This window comes from Uranotaenia lowii, chromosome 1 (genome assembly GCF_029784155.1).
Source record: "Uranotaenia lowii strain MFRU-FL chromosome 1, ASM2978415v1, whole genome shotgun sequence".
Classification (NCBI taxonomy): Eukaryota; Metazoa; Arthropoda; class Insecta; order Diptera; family Culicidae; genus Uranotaenia; species Uranotaenia lowii.
In genome coordinates this window covers 141721866-141743179 of record NC_073691.1, presented here as the reverse complement: position 1 = coordinate 141743179, position 21314 = coordinate 141721866, and the positions used below count along the sequence as shown (strand labels likewise).

At 36.0% G+C, this 21314-nt stretch overlaps 1 protein-coding gene across 1 annotated transcript; it reads right to left on the bottom strand.

Moving 5' to 3' along the window:
• Positions 1-3414: 3414 nt before the first annotated feature.
• On the bottom strand, positions 3415-4979 carry LOC129740344 (alpha-amylase 2-like). Its single transcript, XM_055731996.1, has one exon. The coding sequence runs from the start codon at positions 4953-4955 to the stop codon at positions 3474-3476; it is 1482 nt and encodes a 493-aa protein (XP_055587971.1). The 5' UTR covers positions 4956-4979; the 3' UTR covers positions 3415-3473.
• Between the last annotated feature and the right edge of the window lie 16335 nt (positions 4980-21314).

Genomic DNA, 21314 nt, shown 5'->3' with positions numbered 1-21314 from the left:
CTCAGAGAAAAAACCCTCGTTAAGTTTTGGGGCATTGTGCCGTGCTTTGTAACCCCGCCCGAAAAGTTGTTCGAAGATTTAGTGAATCACACTACTTATTCATGTACTTTTCGAGCCAAGGGAGCCGCGGATTAGTGCTTGTACTTCCATCCTGCAATTTTCTCATCAGTACGAGAAAGTCGTTCCGTGCATTGTAACCCCATTCGAAAAATGAACGAAGGAGCTGTTTCATAAAAAATGACACTGCTTCGGCATGCGCTTATCGAATCAAGGGAGCCGCGGAAATGGATTTACAAGTATTTCTAAGTTACAATGTCCTGAGTACAGGAAAATTGTGGCCGTGCTTTGTAACCCCGTTTGAAAATTGAGCACTTAGTACTTTAGCAGCTCCTCTGCCTAGCATGAAAAATCACAGTACTCGGTAGCGCGCTTATTGAACTAAGGGAGCCGATGGAGGTTGTTGATGGAGGTTGATGGACATTGCACCGCCGTCCATCGCACAATTTTTCTCGGGTTTTTTCTCCCCCGAGTACGGGAAGATTGTAACCAGCCTTCTGCTGTTTACAATTAAAACTCTGCTGCTTGGGTCAACTGGATTGATGTCAAAAACTATTGTTATATTTTTTTTTGTAAATTGTCCTTAAATTCCTAAACCCAGATTACCACATTATACTTCACTGTTAAGTGTTTGAGTTATGTCGTATTTTGCGTTTAGTAGCCTCGGGTTGGTGTCACCATTAGTTAGTTTGTTTTCCGTTATTTATTTATTTATTTATTTGTGTATTTGTTAGTTTTGTTCATATTCAGATGTTTATTTATTTAAAAAAAAATTAGTTACTTAGGCTAAAAAAACAATTATTCAATTATTTGTCAAATAAAAAATTAAAAAAAAATATAATTACTATTGCAAGAAGGGAACATTGCCATTCAAAATTTCAAATTTGAATGTGCTATAAAAATTGAAAAATAAAAACATAGAATTGAAAATCATATTGACACCAACCATAAAACAAAAATTGTACTGCTCCTGTCACCGGGAAGGCGTGTCAACGATGGGGACAAGATTTGGGGCGGAAATGAAGGAGATGGAAGATGGGTCGAAGGATATATATAGGACCCCTGACGGTACATGAGGCCTCTTCTTGGTAGTCGATCAAACAGTTCGGGAGCGTGAATTTTAAGCGACGTCGCGTTTAGAGTTGTCACACCACATAATTGTGACTCTAGCACTTATAATTCCCCGTGAACCTTTACAACGAATCGCGAATGTGTAAATGGTCGAAGTTTTATCGTGAAGTGCAAATTGCTTCAGTGAAATTCACCAATCCATAATCGGAAAGTGAATTACGACCACTCCAGTTTCCGTGACAGTTGCACACGCGTGTTCTAAGTTCACCCGGGTTCCGCTTTCCGAACATTACTGGGCCACGCTGGTCTCCGCCAACATAGACCCGTTTAGCCTTCGAAAACGATCATCTCGGGTCTCCGTCAACATAGACCTCGTGCTGATCGGCCAAGAAAACATCACAGGTCTTCGTCACCACAGACCTTACTGGCACCCGATATTCGCCAGAAAAGCATCCCAGGTCTCCGTCAACAAAGACCTACCTAGTTCCTGAAGAAGGTTCCCGAAACGTTAACTCACCGTAGAATTACCATCCTGGTCACCGACCGTCGCCGAAGCCTTACCTGCCATCATCCGCCAACTGCAAGTCCCCCAACGAGTCGACCACCGAGCATCACGGCCGCAACGAGTGTACGAACAACCTGTAAATAAAACCAACAAAAGCGCAAGTACTTACCTTTTCAATCATAGTTTATCCACACAATCGATACCTGAAACATTAAAACAAAAAATGATGGGAAAATTATTTTCCTTGAAAACTAAAATCAAAACCTTTCAATAAAACTTGAAATATGTATGGTCCGTCATCAAAATCCAGTTGTTGTGTTCTATTTTTTTTATAATTGATGTTCCCCGAAAGTAAAATTCAGTTTTCAGATCAAATGAGTAAATTTCAATCATACAGTTCATAATTTCCTAGTCGCAATAGTTCCACTCGTGCAGCAGAGTTTGGGAAGAAAGTCCCGCCAAAATCGATAACTCCTGGAGACCATTAGTGAACGCCCAGCCGGGCAATCAAAAACGTTATTAAAGTAGCTTTTCTAGCCATAACTAATTGATACGTTTCAATAGGGATCAATAAATAATCCTTAAAATTAAGCATTTTATTCTATAACATCTTTTTTCTATCTTACTAAGGATCCTCCTGATTGACATTTCCGAGACGGAAGTATTATATTAACGAATTTTTAAAAAAATCCTACTGGTACCAATTTTTACAAACCGTGTTACCCCTTTGTCCAGAAGGCCAAAACTAAGGCTGGGCTTTGAACGTTCAAGGTACAAAAGGCCCCGAATCGCGACGTGAAGCAGAACAAGTCCGTCAAAACCCGTGCCAGGAAGTTGTACCTCAACATGCTGACGAAAGTTGAATGCTGATCATGAACGACGAAACATATGTGAAGGCCGACTTCAAACAGATCCCAGGACACCTGTTTTTCACGGCCAAAGATAAGTTCAGCGTTCCGGAGCATGTCCGCACTAAGAAGATGTCCAAATTTGCGAATAAATTCCAGGTTTGGCAAGCCAACTGCACATGCGGGAAGGGGAGTGCACCTATTGTGACCCAGGACAAGATGAACGGACAGGTGTACATGAAATGGTATGCGGACAATAAGGTCAATTTCGTGTCGAAAATGTTCAACCCTCCCAACACTCCGGAGCTCCGCCCCATCAAGAAATACCGGGCGATTATGAAGCAGCACCTTCTTAAACAACCTAAGGTAGTGAAGACAGTCGACGAACTGAAGAAAGTATGGGTTTACATGCAAAAACCGGTTGATTCTCAGGTTGTGCAGAATCTTATGGCCTGGGTTAAGGCCAAGGTGCGGGCATTTGCGTATGGATTGTTAATAAAATACAAGTAAAATGGTAAAATGAATTTTATTAGTTTTTTTCAATCCCTGAAAATTTGATGTTCGGATGGAAACTCGAATTTTGCTAATCAATTTTGTGTGTGGCAATTTCATCATGGACACCTGATGTTTTCTTCAGCTTTTTTTTTTGCTTTTTCGCTGCGCCCTATCGTATACCTAAATACGTGGAGGGATGAATAAGCCGTAGATGCTTAAAATCCCGCAGAAGAAAAAGTACATATAAGTTTATTTATTTATCAAAGTTTGATGATCACTGCAACCTCCTTAGAATGACAAGCAACCCTCACATTAGTAAGCCAGACCAGGACTCCGTTCGAAAATCCGCCAGCTAAAAGGTCTAAGATTTGTAAGTTGAATAGCTGGATATAGTAACATGATATTATGAGGACAAAATGCTGGAAGCTCTTCGGTGAATAATAATATTTGGTAAGTGGAAGAGAGTACGTACTTTTTTTTATTTCGCATAATAAGAATTACAATCGGGAATTCACATGAATAGCCAGAACACCATCTACTGCGTTTGCTCCTATGAAAATGTTGGCACGACCAGCGCCATCAACAGTAACCGTTGTTCCCGAACAAGATCCGGCTCCTCTCGATCCTGAAATAACATCACAGTACTGACCAGCTGGTAGACATGTCTGCAAGTTCTGGTTCAGATCCGTATTCTGGTTATTAAAGGCAATGAATCCTCGTCCGCCACGACAGAATGCAATCTGATTGCTTCCGTTGCTCCACCAATCGTTAATTCCAGTACCGGCAACAGCATTGTGGAATTCAACCATGTTGAAGATCTGACTCCACCGATGCTCACAAACCCATCCATTTCCACAACTGCCATCCGGATTGAAGGAAGGTGACACAAGATTCTGGTTGGCGTCCATCGGTGGTCCATGTTCTCCATCAGTGAAGGCAAAGGAGCTCATCACTCGAGGAATACCGTAGTTATAAGCCAACATGAATGCTGAAGCCATTTTGTATTGCTTTGGATTTTTATATGTTAAGATGTTACCACCACCGGCACCGTGTCCTCGTTGATTATCATGGTTGTCGATAAACACTAGAGCTTTATGGGAAGGTAAGAATCCCCAACCGGTTCCCCAGTTGTTCAGATGATGCAGAGAATCACGTCCATGGAAAACACGACCAATTTCAGCAGAATGTCTAAATTCGGTCACCGTACCCAAGTGAGTGTATTCAGTAACGGAAATGGCTTCTCCTCCCAAATCAATAACTTCCTGGGTGATGAAAGGTCGGGCACCAGCCGGGAATCCATGAGCGGTGTTGAGGTTGTTCAACCTCCCGAAGATGACTTGCAGATCTCCTGGCCACATGTGCTTAACGGCATCAACACGGAATCCAGCAACTCCCAACGAAATCAAATGGTTCATGTAATCAACGATTCTGTCCCGTACCCATGTGGTTCCCTGGTTTAAATCGGGCAATCCAACTAGCCAACAATTACGGACCATAACAGGATCGTTGTAGTTACTTATGGGACATTCCGGATTGAAGTCGCCCGGTCCATAAGGTACAGCTGGGAAGTTGAGGCTTCCGACATTTGCTGTTGATCCACCAGTTCCCGTTCCACTAACTGCGTTCATGTGATTGATCACAGCATCGACATAAATCCTCACTCCAACGTTGTTGCATCGACGAACCATATCAGTGAACTGGGCTTCGTTTCCAGAACGGGTGACTAATCTGTAGGAGATTGGCTGGTAACGCTCCCACCACGGCCTGTTGGGAACGATCACATTCTCACTTGGAGGTGAAACTTGAACGCCGGCATATCCTCTTGGGGCCAAAAAGTTTTCACACTCATTGGCGATATCGTTCCATTTCCACTCGAACAAATGGACGATGCTATTACGGCCAGCAAGCCAATGGGGATTATCCTGTGTAGAGCCGAGGGCCAAAATAGCGGCCACCAGCAAACCCGTCGTCAAACGCATTTCGAAAGCGATAAATGTCGCAATCAAATTGAAACTCAATCGCCAAACAGCAAATCAACCTCATTTTATACATTTCACGTTATCTTTGGCAACGGAACTTTTCAGCGATTAGGTTTATTCGGGAAAATTCGCTGGAGATAAATTTGAAGCAGCCCTTAACCTGAAGCTTTATCTATATTTTTTATGTCTAAGAAATCTTTAAAAAGAAACAACGTTTCCATCACGTGATTGTTACTCATTATTTGTAACTGCCTAACATAAAGTAGCAACACGATTGAGAAAACAGGATTCATGATTCATGATTGACCTTCGGATTTGACGGGGCGCCTTAATTTTAAGATACTATTTCATACACATTTATCCTTAAATCTTGCTTCCTCTGTTTAACACATGAGAAATCCTTTACCCGGAACTAAGAGCGCGACCATCGCCAATTATCATTCATAAACCATCATGGTTGCTGGAAAAAATAAAAAAGAAAACTCCGAGAACTCACAGAATCGAAAAAAAAAATCAAAAATTGCTAATATGTTTAGCAATAGCTTTTGAATAGCTTTGGTGACCAACATTTTAAACCATATCCAAGCAACCAAAAGTCTCGTTAAAAAGGTCAAACACAGCTTAATCAGCATAATCAATGTGCTGAAGTTCGTTTTATTCAGCCCAAAATTTAAGTTCTTATTGAAACTTTGAAGTTCCATTACAGATTTGGACGGCCTTCTATTCAGCCCACAAGTAAACGTTTAATCAGCAAAAACAAAAAAGTTATTCTCCTCTCCTCTCTTACTTTGGTCACCACCAGCCTATGTGGTGCTGCCGGTTTCTCGGCATCCATCTTTATTCCTCCCATCACCTCCCTCAATTTCTTACTTAATTGCTTTGTTTTTAACTTTGTTCGATACATGCCAGCATGTACGCCAGTTCTGCTACACAATTATTTGTTTCGCTTACTCAAGCAATTCATCGACCTCATGGAAAAAACTAGTCCTGGTACCAGATTTGAACCCGATCCTCCGAGATGATAGCCAAACACGCTGCCACGACGCTACGCCTAGATATTGCCTTACCGGCAGCTAAAATTCGAAGTGGTTATTAGCTTCCTAGAATACCCGCAAGGGCAGCCAGCAGCCAGCAGCAAAGAAGAATGTTGATTATGACTAAGAAACATTACGAAATGGCGTAGAAATCAATCATCCGTTAAAATAATATCGGTTTAAAAAAATGGAATTCCATGTTTACAGCTAAAAATTATACAAATTCTTTAGTTTATCTTGATATTTAATTAATGAATTGCTTCAAGTGCCTTTCAATGTGTGATAAGTTCGTGGTAAGTAAATACAGTTGGACGAAATTTTTTAAAGTCAACATATTTTCTTTTTCAAAAATAATCATTTGCGAGTTAGCTTTAAGTTGTTCTGAGTTGAAGTTTCAATATCAATTATACATTTCAACAATTTCCAAGCTCCAAAAAATGATTTATTTATTATATGCCCTTTTTGGATGTTCGTTCACATCTCATATTCATGAAATGGCGGATATGTCTAAAAAAAAAAGCTATTTGAGGATCTTTTTGGAACTTCGAGTCCATATGAGGCTATTGAGACCCAATTTGTAACTTTTATTCTGAATGATGCGTTTGACATGTCACAAAAAAGGCTATTTGAGGAACTTCTTGGAACTTGAGTTCACAGAAGGCTATTTGAGAAACTTTTTGGAACTTGAAGTTCACAGAAGGCTATTTGAGACCTAATTTGTAACTTTTATACTGTGTTGATGCGATTGACATGTCACAAAAAAGGCTATTTTAGAAACTTCTTGGAACTTGAAGTTCACAGAAGGCTATTCGAGACCTTATTTGTAACTTTTATACAGTGTGGGTGCGATTGACTCATAAAAAAGGCTATTCGAGGAACTTCTTGGAACTTGAAGTCCACAGAAGGCTATTTGAGACCTAATTTGTAATTTTATACTGTGTGGATGCGATTGACATGTCACAAAAAAGCTATTTGAAGAACTTTTTGGAACTTCAAGTCCATAGAAGGCTATTTCAGGAATCTTTTGTAACTTTCATGCTCACATTTGAGAAAACTCGGTACCAATTCCCTTTGGAACCTTTGTTCAGTGGAATTCGAACTTTGGAGACACGAGTTTAGTAAATATGAGACTTTTTGTTGCTTGGGGTATTATGCCCCTCCAGTGACTGATTTTTAGCTTTCGGCATGAAAATTTTAAAATGCTTTTTTTTACTTTTTCAAGTTTCAGCCCGTTAGGAAATACACTTTTTTAATTTCTGATCATGATGAAATTGATGGAAAATAGGCCTGAAATTTTTTTTTCAAATACTTGCATTGTGAATCCATCAACATGGTGTCATTTTGTGCCCTTCGATTTTGCAACCAACATGGCGTTAGTAAATTTAATGCTTAATTATGGCTTATTATTTTTATAATGGTTTTATGAAGGCCATATAATTTGACGTTTCTCTCGCAAGCCAACCAATTACACGCTTAGGGTGAGTTCCTTATTTCTGAGTTGTTAATCATTAATACAGTAAATAAGGACAGAATTTTTGAAAGAAATAGGATTGGTTGTGTATGACCAGTGAAATCAACCATGAGTTGAAGCCAAATTTCGTTGTCTGACGCCATCTTTAAATCCAAGATGGCGGCTTCCGCTGAACTTCATAATGTTGTAAATGACTTACAATCACTGAAACCCCAACAATATTGATATTGGGTGCAAGGGCTAAACGAGTAGAAGTCGAATCTCGCTATCTGACGCCATCTTGAAATCCGAAATGGTGGCTTCCACTAAACTTTTAAAATGATATTAACCACAGAAAACCGCATGAAACTCCCACATTATGGGTAACTAGAAGAAGTCGTATTTCGCTATCTGACGCCAGCATCAGTCCAATATGGCGGAAAGCCTCATGATACATCCACAATACGGGGTATTGGGTGAAAGGGCTACACGATTAGAAGTCGAATTTTGTTGTCCGACGCTATCTTGAAAGCCAAGATAGCTTAGCCTTTTCAACCAGTACCCATATAGTTACGGTTTAGTTCGATTTTTTGTCATTTACAGCATTTAAAGCTCAGCGAAATCCACCATCTTGGATTTCAAGATGGCGTCAGAGAGCGCGAAATTCAAATTCTACTCGTTTAGTCTTTTCACCTTATACCCCGTATTGTGGAAGTTTCATTAGATTTTCAGTAATTTATAGCTTTGAAAAGCAAAACGAAAGCCACCATCTTGGATTTATGATGGCTTCAGGTAGTCAAATTCCACTTCTTCTAGTTATTCCGTGCACCCAATACTCATATTGAGGAATTTCATTTGATTTCAGTAACTAAATTTATTTTAAAGTTCAGCGGAAGCCGCCATGTTGGATTTCAAGATGGCGTCTGATAGCAAAATTGGACTTCTAATTGTTTGGTACTTTCACTCAATACCCATAATGTGGGAGTTTTATGCGATTTTCACTGATCAACAGAATTTTCAAGTTTTGTGGAAGCCACCAAGGATTTCAAGATGGCGTCAGATAAAGAAATCGACTTCTACTGGTTGATCTCTTTCAACTAATACCTATATTCTAAGGGTTTTATACGATTTTCAGTAAGTTAAAGTATTTTCAAGTTGCGTTATAGCCGCCATATTGGAATTTAAGATGGCAACGGACAAGGGAATTCGACTTCTACTCATTTATCACTTTCAACTAATAACCAGAATGTGAAGGTGTCATGATATTTTCAGTAAATTACAGCTTTGGAAATAAAAGCGGAAGCCGCCATCTTGAATGAATGAAAAATTTCTTACTATTTTTGCCCTTTAACTAAAAACCAACACACATAACTTATAAAAAATGTGTAAAAATGAGAATTCCAATTCAAATTTGTGCTATCTAATCTAATCTATTTTCTATAAGTTTTATGGCGGTTTAATAATCAAGCACTGAGTGCTATTATAGAACATGAAAAAGAAAACTTGGAGCAAACTTCTACGTTTGTGTTTTGTTATAGTTTAAACAGAGCATTCATAACTCTTTCAAAAAAAACTAAAAGCTCTATTAGCGTTTTCAAAACTATCTGTAGACATATGGTCGAAACAAGAATATAAGCATTTTGCATGACTATAATTAAACCGTCTTAAAATGAGCTGTGTTCCTGGGTGATCTGTGTTACTTGAGATCAACGGATTACAAATAGATCTTAGAAAGTTTGAAATACAAAATTATATCAATAAAGTTCAAGCAATGGCATGGCTTTTGCTTAAGTTTCAGTGAACTGGTTAGTTTTATTGATTCGTCATCTTTCACTAATTCAATGTACATAGAAGACAGATTTGTTTTCTGAAAATATTGGGGGATGAGTTTTGCTTAGTTAGTAAGCCTGTAAATTAATCATGGGACATATCATAGCTTCGTTGGTGAAACAGAAATGCTAGCAAGGAAAATAAGCTAGCTCAAATAGAAAAAAGGCAAATCTGATCATTTTTAAAATGGGAGAGCATCAGTTTTGTACATTGAGAATATAATGCTAATCCCAAGCACCATTCTACTGGACCTTGCATAATATTGATGGCCTTGATTAATTAAGGAGTAGCAACCATTGGCAATGTGGAACTTGTTCTGCTTAGCCACGCCAGCAATAGTTACTTATGAAAATCTAATGTACTAGGTAAGTTACTGTAATTTAAATAAAATGATTTTGTTGCGCTTTGCGTTCAATAACTTAATGTGGATATGAGTAGTCAAACAAGCTAAGCTATAGCTTAGTTGAAATGTTTTTGATGGATGAATATGAATGTTGACGTTTCATCGCTTCAAGTTGTAATGGAACCCGCAAAATCCGCAATTTCACGTCACGACGTTATGTATCATATAAGTTCTTCGAAACTTTCCAATAAGATACATTTCTGGACCTTCATTCACCAACTTTTTTCATTGTCACTAGCTAGCATGGGACCATAAGGTAGGTACCTAATTTCGTTTGTCCTAGTTCCCCCGATAGGATGATGACTTATAGGAACTGTGGTTTTCCTTTTCCTGCCTATATGTACGTTTCCTTTCAATGCACTTTGAATCCACACAATGTTACTTTATTAAAGCTTAAAAGATAACTTTTTATTTTACGCCAAGTTCCTCTAACGTTTTTTTGTACTCTTTGTACTATCCATATGATTTTTGAAACTCCATTTAGTGGGACAACTATGTTAGGTCTTTTGAACGCAACCCGATTGATGGAAACGTTCCCATAGTTCCAACAGATGTGTCAGCTCATTGATCTTATCTCCCACAGGTATTGGGCCGAAGAATTACGTATCACTTGACTTAGGCCGGCCTCCGATTGGCAAAATGGCAAGTAACGATGATCATCCAGATGATCGACAATAAGTTTACTTATTTTTTACCATATTGGTCTCGTACAGTTGTTGATTTATGGCACGATATGGGTTCCAAGAAGATCAAAGTCGACATGCCTCGTTAATTTTTCTGTCTGGTGAAAGTTCTGTTTTCAAAAGTGAACCTTTTTGCAGAAAAACCTGACCAGGTCACATTCCGAGAACATCATGTAATTTCAAATCTATGGCATAAATGACAATAATGACAAAAATGACAAAAATGACAAAAATGACAAAAATGACAAAAATGACAAAAATGACAAAAATGACAAAAATGACAAAAATGACAAAAATGACAAAAATGACAAAAATGACAAAAATGACAAAAATGACAAAAATGACAAAAATGACAAAAATGACAAAAATGACAAAAATGACAAAAATGACAAAAATTACAAAAATTACAAAAATGACAAAAATTACAAAAATGACAAAAATGACAAAAATGACAAAAATGACAAAAATGACAAAAATGACAAAAATGACAAAAATGACAAAAATGACAAAATGACAAAAATGACAAAAATGACAAAAATGACAAAAATGACAAAAATGACAAAAATGACAAAAATGACAAAAATGACAAAAATGACAAAAATGACAAAAATGACAAAAATGACAAAAATGACAAAAATGACAAAAATGACAAAAATGACAAAAATGACAAAAATGACAAAAATGACAAAAATGACAAAAATGACAAAAATGACAAAAATGACAAAAATGACAAAAATGACAAAAATGACAAAAATGACAAAAATGACAAAAATGACAAAAATGACAAAAATGACAAAAATGACAAACTGACAAAAATGACAAAAATGACAAAAATGACAAAAATGACAAAAATGACAAAAATGACAAAAATGAGAAAAATGACAAAAATGACAAAAATGACAAATATGACAAAAATGACAAAAATGACAAAAATGACAAAAATGACAAAAATGACAAAAATGACAAAAATGACAAAAATGACAAAAATGACAAAAATGACAAAAATGACAAAAATGACAAAAATGACAAAAATGACAAAAATGACAAAAATGACAAAAATGACAAAAATGACAAAAATGACAAAAATGACAAAAATGACAAAAATGACAAAAATGACAAAAATGACAAAAATGACAAAAATGACAAAAATGACAAAAATGACAAAAATGACAAAAATGACAAAAATGACAAAAATGACAAACTGACAAAAATGACAAAAATGACAAAAATGACAAAAATGACAAAAATGACAAAAATGACAAAAATGAGAAAAATGACAAAAATGACAAAAATGACAAATATGACAAAAATGACAAAAATGACAAAAATGACAAAAATGACAAAAATGACAAAAATGACAAAAATGACAAAAATGACAAAAATGACAAAAATGACAAAAATGACAAAAATGACAAAAATGACAAAAATGACAAAAATGACAAAAATGACAAAAATGACAAAAATGACAAAAATGACAAAAAAGACAAAAATGACAAAAATGACAAAAATGACAAAAATGACAAAAATGACAAAAATGACAAAAATGACAAAAATGACAAAAATGACAAAAATGACAAAAATGACAAGAATGACAAAAATGACAAAAATGACAAAAATGACAAAAATGACAAAAATGACAAAAATGACAAACTGACAAAAATGACAAAAATGACAAAAATGACAAAAATGACAAAAATGACAAAAATGACAAAAATGACAAAAATGACAAAAATGACAAAAATGACAAAAATGACAAAAATGACAAAAATGACAAAAATGACAAAAATGACAAAAATGACAAAAATGACAAAAATGACAAAAATGACAAAAATGACAAAAATGACAAATATGACAAAAATGACAAAAATGACAAAAATGACAAAAATGACAAAAATGACAAAAATGACAAAAATGACAAAAATGACAAAAATGACAAAAATGACAAAAATGACAAAAATGACAAAAATGACAAAAATGACAAAAATGACAAAAATGACAAAAATGACAAAAATGACAAAAATGACAAAAATGACAAAAATGACAAAAATGACAAAAATGACAAAAATGACAAAAATGACAAAAATGACAAAAATGACAAAAATGACAAAAATGACAAAAATGACAAAAATGACAAAAATGACAAAAATGACAAAAATGACAAAAATGACAAAAATGACAAAAATTACAAAAATTACAAAAATGACAAAAATTACAAAAATGACAAAAATGACAAAAATGACAAAAATGACAAAAATGACAAAAATGACAAAAATGACAAAAATGACAAAAATGACAAAAATGACAAAATGACAAAAATGACAAAAATGACAAAAATGACAAAAATGACAAAAATGACAAAAATGACAAAAATGACAAAAATGACAAAAATGACAAAAATGACAAAAATGACAAAAAATGACAAAAATGACAATAATGACAAAAATGAAATAAATGACAAAAATGACAAAAATGATTAAAATGACAAAAATTATGAAAAGTACAAAAAGGCAATTTTTAATTTGTTCCCTTTAATTATTTTTTGGAGATTAATTTTAAAAATTATCCCAGGGGAGGTTAAATTTTTCTCTTTCAAAATCGACCCTGAAATTATTAAAAAAAATGCTTTTACAAGCATGTGAGAAAATTTCAAATTTCAAGCCATATCGTTTCGATAATTTGTTAATTACTATCCAGAAGGCACTTTTGTTCACACATCATTGAGTGAGTACACATAACCCACTGTCAATTGTGATTCAATGTCTAACATCCATTACTTCAAACCTCATTAGCTACTTGGAGTGTACTCCTATCACGCAATAGCGTCTTTTGGGTCAATGGGTCGACCTTCACGCAGCAGCTCTGACCTCATACATATATAGCTATAACTAGCAACGCGTGGAGGTCGATCTTCGGCGGAAATCAGAGGGTTCCATTTCACTTGGGCACTTTCCCATATAGGCCCTTGTACAAACATCAATTAAATCATACCAACCTTCGCAAGCATTTGTTTTCCCCTCTCATTAGCATCTTGTCAGCATTCGGGCGATAGGCTGGCTAATTGTCGTACTTACTGCAGCGTGACGCTTAACAGCGAAATTCCAAGCCATCCGAGAAAGGGAACGTACCTACATAAGTTCCTGCTTGGTAATGAATATTTCTTTCTCACAATGGCCGCTTATCCAGGTTTAGTCACCAGAGAGTTAGTATTCGAACCTACATTCATTCATTCATTCATTCATTCGTTCGATGGGATCTGTTAGATGTTTGTTTTGCCAGATTGCTGAACACGTGTGTGAATTGGAACATTAATTGGCACAGTCACGTGGCTTAGATCATTACAACGAGTAGAAGGAGGTTTTCGTATATTTGTTAAAGAAAAACAAAAAAAAAAGTAAACAGGCATTTAATTTAGGTCTTGCTTAACGCTATTACAATGGTGGATACGTTCGCAGCGATAGAAACAAGCCAAAAATTCAGCTTAACTTGTTGGCTAAATATACATCATAAATCAAGAAAACCTTTTTTCACAGAGATTCATGTTTTAAACTTCCTTTTTTTGACCGTACTTTTTGAAAAAAAAAATATTGGTCTCGAAATTTTTCAAATTTTTAGGTAGAAAGTTTCAATAAGGTGTTAAATCGAAGACCAGTTATCTAATCAACACTGTTAGGTGAATTTGGGAGGTTGATTTTGGATCCCTTTTCGCCGCGCTTTCTAAGGGTACTTACGAAATTAAAAGCTGAAGATTTAGCTTAACAAATTGCCACTCTTTTTCCATATATAAAAGTGTAAATATTTGAATTATCACACAAATTTGCGTTGAGAAAATTTAAATGTATGTATGCATGTATTGTAGATAATTCACCATGGGTGAACGGATTCACCGAAGTTTTGCCAACGCATGTGCAGAATTGTATTCTTTAGATTACTAGTTCGGCTAATCTTCAATGCAAACACCAGGTTTGCGTTTCTTAGCTGACTTAGATTGAATTTAAAATTTTAATTTTGAATCAAGAATTGAAGTTATGAAACTGCGATCTCCTTCTGTTTGAATCCTGAATGAAATTTAAACATTGATCTTTTAATATTGATTATAAAGCTTCAATTTTAGTTAAATCTGAAAACAAACCTTGGATTGAAAATCAAAGTCTAAATTTTGCACTTTGAACCTGAATTTAAACTCCATCTAAGAAACCCTATGAATTTGAGACCAAAAAGCGAAATTAGTATCAGAATCCTTAACTAGAAATGTTCAATTTGGTTCTAAGCTTATGGTTTCTATATGATTATTTTTCTTTTTTTCTTAATTGAACTTGTGAATTTAAATAATATTGTGATTTATGACATTGTTTCACATTTTTCAATTCTTGACTTATGAAACTTCTTATGTTTCAACTCTGCATATAAACTGAGTATACAAATTTTATATCCAAACTTTAATATGGTTTGAATTTTAAATATTTTCTTTTCATATTCCGAAATCAAGAGTTTCGAATATGGAAAATTAATCCCATTTTAGATTGGAATGCAACACCAAGGTTCGAAGCAGTACTATATACCAATGATCATTCAAAATGAAAATCAATAACCAAAACTGGAGACTTACTAGATATTTTTCCGCGAGTACCCCCGGTCTGAGCAAGTCCAGGCAATTTTATTCTAAAACCTTGCCAAATTAGGGTTAGATTGGTTCAAAGTCTACCCTAAAATCCAGTAAATATGCATGCAAATTTTGGAACCATTCCATTAAAATAATGAAGAAAAACACATGGAAAACTGTTTATAATTTTTTACGTGTATGATCGCATAGATTCCAAAACCTGGCTCGCGAACGTATTGGCATAATTTTTTATATAGGATGGACAAAATATTTTTCATAACTCTTCATTTGGCATAAGAAAACTTTACAGATAGGTGAAACGTATTTGAGGTTCTGAATGCGTATAAAAACATAAAAATATAGGTGATTCAAGATGTGTGGCCCATGATTCCCCACAAGCTATGATTTGAAAATTGGTTGCGTTTGTGTGACTTATTGATGTTTCATCAAAAATTCCTTTTCCATGTGAAAGATCATGACAAAACTAAGATCATAAGCGTATGAGCATATTTTTGTTATGCACTTTAGGGTCCCTATCGATGAAATTAGCGGATGCTTTTTTAATTATGTAAGTAAATTTTTCTAACTTTTTTTAGCTTGATAAATAAAAGAAGCATATGATGCGTATTTCAGTCAACAATATATAGGAATATATGCTCACGCAAAGTGACGACGATCACAGTTGGTTTGAGATTTTTATCTCAACACACATCTGAGATATTAAAAGTGGCCCACGTTTCCCCATGGCCTACGATACCCCACTCTCCCCTACTCTTAAAAGAGTACGTATGGTATTCCTAGGTAGCTGATTAACAGTATTTTTCCGAAGCAGGTTTTTTCTTTTTTTCTTAGACTTTCAATAACGGAAAACTGAAGTGATGTAGGTGTATGATGTCTGAAAAACATATATGAGTTAGATTACGAGGTTTCCAAAACTGTAAATTTATAAAAAATCGGTTGAGGAACAAGAGAGATATGGCGATGGCGATGAGTGCCAAATAGACACTCAAGGTCTGATTAGGTAGTTTTTTCCTGGGCTTAGTTTATCCAACTAATATTGTTTATTAATCACATTAAATTTGTGTGTAATTTTTAGGAAATTTTCACGCTTGAAATATTTCATTTTTTTTTACGTTTAAAAACCTATAATTTGAGTTTCAAATTGGGAAAAACTTGATTTGTTTTTGAAAACTTAAAATGTAAGTAAAAATATTATCTAAAAATCTTGAAATATATCTAGCGTAACATTTAAAAAGGGCGAAACTGCCAAATGTAAACAAATCGAGTTAACGGTTATTCCGGATGCACGCGGTTGCACTTTACCTATCAAACGCGATTTCATTTTAAAATTACTTAAAACTTTTGATTTATCGGCCTAGCGGTGAAAAGTGATGTCCTTTTTAGTAGGGACATCTAAAGATTATGAAATTTTTTTTATATATAGATGGATAGAAGGTTAGAAGAAATGAGGAACAAAAAATTTGGTATGTGATGGTAATGCTTCTAAACAAATTCTACCCGCTCATTTTCACCATCTTTCATTTCTTCTAACCTTCTATCCATCTATATAAAAAAAAATTTCATAATCTTTAGATGTCCCTACTAAAAAGGACATCACTTTTCACCGCTAGGCCGATAAATCAAAAGTAACAAACAAAAATTACGGTGGTTAATCTCTTCATTACTTAAAACTTTCAAAAAATTGATAAAATTCAATTGGGCGAAACTTCCTGTTGATGCATTTTCGTTGGAACGTGAAGTTACGCCTATTCAAAATGGAGTGAATTTTTCTATTCGTGTAGAGCCAATAGGCGTTACTGAGTTGACCGTGTGTGACAAAATTACCTAATTTGTTTTTGCGTGTAGGACGAATGGGCAAAACTTCGAAACCAAAACAAAAACGGCGAAACTTGCAGGCGCAACTAAAATCGAAAACAATAAAAGGGCGAAACTCGAAAATCTCTGAAATTAAGTGAAAAAAGTTAAAGTTCTGGATAACCATCGAACAATAAGTGAATATAATGCACATTTTTTATTTTGTTGAACAAAAAGTGGTCGACTTTTTAAATAGGATTTGAATAGGTGTTTCCGAATTTTCAAACGCGTTTTTCTCGTTTCGAGCTAATTGCTTGTTTCGCTCTTATGAAATGTTACGCTAGATATATTCTTTCGAAGGCTCGTAAAGAGTAAGAGCAAGTTCACTGGTGTTAGAAAAAGTGGTAGAAATTTTGACATTTTGAAATTCTGCCATGCAAACATGTTTTCAAGATCTTTGGGCGTTGTATTTTTTTACAGCATTGTTTCTATTTCAGCCGTAGGTATGTGAAAGAAATATTGATATTTTTGCATCACAGCATGCGGAAATAGAACACGTGTTGTAAAAATACTTGAAGGACGCAGATCTTGAAGATGTTTTTGCATAATGAAGTTTTCAAAATGTACTTAAAGTGTCAAAATTTCTACCACTTTTTTCCAACACGAGTGAACTTGCTCTAAGTGTATAGTTTTGGTGTAGGTTTTTTTGTAGTTTGAGGTAAATTTTTGATATTTAAAAAACAGGGACATTTTCCAAGAGTAAGCCAGTCTAAAAAAAATGCTAGAAACTCTATTTAATAGTAAAGTTTAAAGGAAAAAATAAAAGGGGAATAATGTGAGGGCCTAGGAAATCGACTGAAGTCAAATTGCATTTGGTTTTGTCGTTAAAATTTTATTAGTAATTTTAAAAACTTTAGTCCCTGCAGAATCATTGTCCATATTTCGATTTTAATTGTTGTTCAGCAATCAATACTGATGTTATGAAATCTCTTGGTACATCTTTGTACCTGAAAATGATCACATTTTCATATGTGATGAAAGAAATTAGAGAAACATGAACTATCAAAGAACGAAAGAACATAAGCCGTAAATATCATGAAAATTTCGAAAAAGATACAACGGCTCACCGACAGGACTTGAACCTGCAATCTCCGCTTCGGTACAACGGCGCGTTAGCCAATTCCACCACGGTGAACGTGATGGAACCGGCGAACACGAGCAATCGAGCTCTGCCGATCAACTGCTGGACCATCTATCGAAACACCATGTATATCCCGCATGTGATCTTTCCCTCTATTGATCTCTCTTGTTTCTCTAACCCCACCCATCGACTCGGGATTTTAGCCGAGCGAGCACATGGTCGATTGCTTCGGGTTTGCCGCAACTTACGGTCAGATGAAGAAGCAATCAGTGCCGCTCAAGGTTCCGAGCAGACCAGTTACACAGGGAGGTGTTGCTCTGTTGAAATCAATACTGATGTTATGAAATCTCTTGGTACATCTTTGTACCTGAAAATGATCACATTTTCATATGTGATGAAAGAAATTAGAGAAACATGAACTATCAAAGAACGAAAGAACATAAGCCGTAAATATCATGAAAATTTCGAAAAAGATACAACGGCTCACCGACAGGACTTGAACCTGCAATCTCCGCTTCGGTACAACGGCGCGTTAGCCAATTCCACCACGGTGAACGTGATGGAACCGGCGAACACGAGCAATCGAGCTCTGCCGATCAACTGCTGGACCATCTATCGAAACACCATGTATATAGATGGTCCAGCAGTTGATCGGCAGAGCTCGATTGCTCGTGTTCGCCGGTTCCATCACGTTCACCGTGGTGGAATTGGCTAACGCGCCGTTGTACCGAAGCGGAGATTGCAGGTTCAAGTCCTGTCGGTGAGCCGTTGTATCTTTTTCGAAATTTTCATGATATTTACGGCTTATGTTCTTTCGTTCTTTGATAGTTCATGTTTCTCTAATTTCTTTCATCACATATGAAAATGTGTTGTTCAGCCTTAACACATTAAGGACTGCAATGTTGTTTTTTTGGACCGCGAAGAAATCTAAAACAAGAAACACATAAATTCAGAAGGTGTTTTGTATAGTTTATGATAAGGTTGCCAGAATTTTGTCCACTCCCATCCGGGCCTAGCAATTCCGGGCATATTTTCAAAAAAACCTGGCAAAATCCGGGCATGGATTTCAATTTTTCAAATTCAAAAACCGGGCAAAAACCGGGCAAAATTTAGGTATTATTATATAGAAATGCAAAGAAAAAATGCAAAAAAAAAATTAAATTAAAGTCTGCTTCATTTAATATTGGAACAAATTTTTTTGCTCATTGTGGCGCTCCTAGTGGACGGATTTGGAAACTTTTTTCACCCACGTGTCGGGAAATTCATTACCTTTCACCATGTATTTATGTCATAACACCAAACGATAGCATTTTGTAAACAACCGCCATGGAAGCCGAACGGAGAGATCAAATTGTGCACAGTTTGCTTGAAAATCCATTGTTGTCGGCATCGAAGCTAGCTAAACAGCTTAAAATGCCCAGAAATACCGTATGGCGTGTTATCAAGCAGTACAAGGAAACATTGACGACGGCTCGGAAGCCGCATTCGAAGCGTTGGAGTGGAACTGTCGACCGGAAACTGCGTGGGAAAGTCATCAAGACCGTCAAGAGGAATCCCAATTTTTCAGACCGCGATTTGGCCAATAAGTTCCAGGCCGCTCACAGTACGGTGCGAAGAATTCGTCTCCGGGAAGGAATAAGGTCATTCCGAGCCAGCAAACAGCCAAATCGGACGCTGAAGCAGAACAATGTGGCCAGAATCCGTGCTCGAAAGCTGTACGACCAAGTGCTGACCAAGTTCGACGGATGTAAAGTCTGCTTCATTTAATATTGGAACACAAACAATTGCGTGTAGTTCAGTCATTTATTAACGAATTCATAATTTGTTTTTTGTAGCATTTTCTTTACTCTTTCATAAAAAAAAATTAAAAAAATTATTCATTGCTGTTTCGAAGAAATTCTCGTACTCGTACTCGTAAGAAAACTGTGCACAATTTGATCTCTCCGTTCGGCTTCCATGGCGGTTGTTTACAAAATGCTATCGTTTGGTGTTATGGCATAAATACATGGTGAAAGGTAATGAATTTCCCGACACGTGGGTGAAAAAAGTTTCCAAATCCGTCCACTAGGAGCGCCACAATGAGCAAAAGAATTTGTTCCAATATTAAATGAAGCAGACTTTAATGTTTCATTAATGTAATTGCAGACCAGTGTTCCGAATATCACTCATTTTCAATGAATGTTTCTGATTGCACTTCGCATCTGAACGTACAGCGGTCGGGTTTCGTTATTGATTGCTACTGGACCTACCCGATCATCGATCGTTCAATTCATCGCTAACATACAGACCACCTCGCACGATGCTTGCTGTCAAAACAGTGCAGCACCATCATCAAATTGGAATCTCATCAATGCGCAATGCATATGGCGAATCATGTTGGTCTTCGATCAGGAGTGAATGGATCAGGCAGTGAGTGAGTGATACATGAAGCCGATCATTGGCGTATTTTGTTCGATTTGATACATAGCAAATTAATAAATTTATTTGTTGTTATAACGTTTTTTAACATCAGTATGATCAAAATCAAATTGTAGTTGTGTTTGTGAGGGAAAGATGTTCACTTTCGCCGTGTTTTTCAATTTTTACAAGTTCTCTTATTAAACTGTCGTCCGTCACGTTAAAACTACTGAGAATTTATGGTGTCCCGCACAACTGTTTGATTTTTCTCGTCCTGCAAAAAATAATTTTGAATTTCATATAATTCAGGCAGATGCTGAGCGAGCTACATTCAGAATGGATCAGTTTGTATCTCCCTCATCTCCGATATGCGTTGTTTGCTAAACCGATGATTCTGAATGATGCGACTCGGTTTGCATAGCTGATAGGAGCGCTGATCGAGATTGCATACCAGCCAGGCGAAGCAGTTGCGAGAGGCGCTATCCCATTATACAATCAGAATGTTTCCAACAGGAAACGCATCCTGAGTGTTTGTTTTGATTGATTTTCGGAACCCTGTTGCAGACTTCAAAAAATTTTTTGGAACACTTAAATATTTAAAGGTTTATAAAAGTAAATCAGCAAAATTATTTGAAACAACCGTTGAAAATTTCCATACCGTTAATCGATTTTGCTGAAACTTACTCAAAAACTTTGATTTTTTTTTCGGTTTTTTTGTGAAAATTGTGAAAAAATCCGGGCAATATCCGGACTTTTTTCGCGATATCCGGGCAACCGGACCGGACCGGACTTTCTCGAAATTTTGCATCAAATATCCGGGCAAACCCGGATAAAACCGGGCAATCTGGCAAGCTTAGTTTATGATCAAGAAAACGCATTAAAACAGTCAAAATAAAGACTGATCAATGTAGGACTCCAAAGCATAAAATCCTAAACAGAGACAAAATCGATTTTTAAATCAAATTTAAAGCAGGCTAATAAATTTATACAACCATGTTTTACGTTC

Coding starts and splice junctions, on each gene's coding strand:
- LOC129740344 (XM_055731996.1), bottom strand. CDS start 4,955: ATGCGTTTGACGACGGGTTTGCTGGTGGCCGCTATTTTGGCCCTCGGC.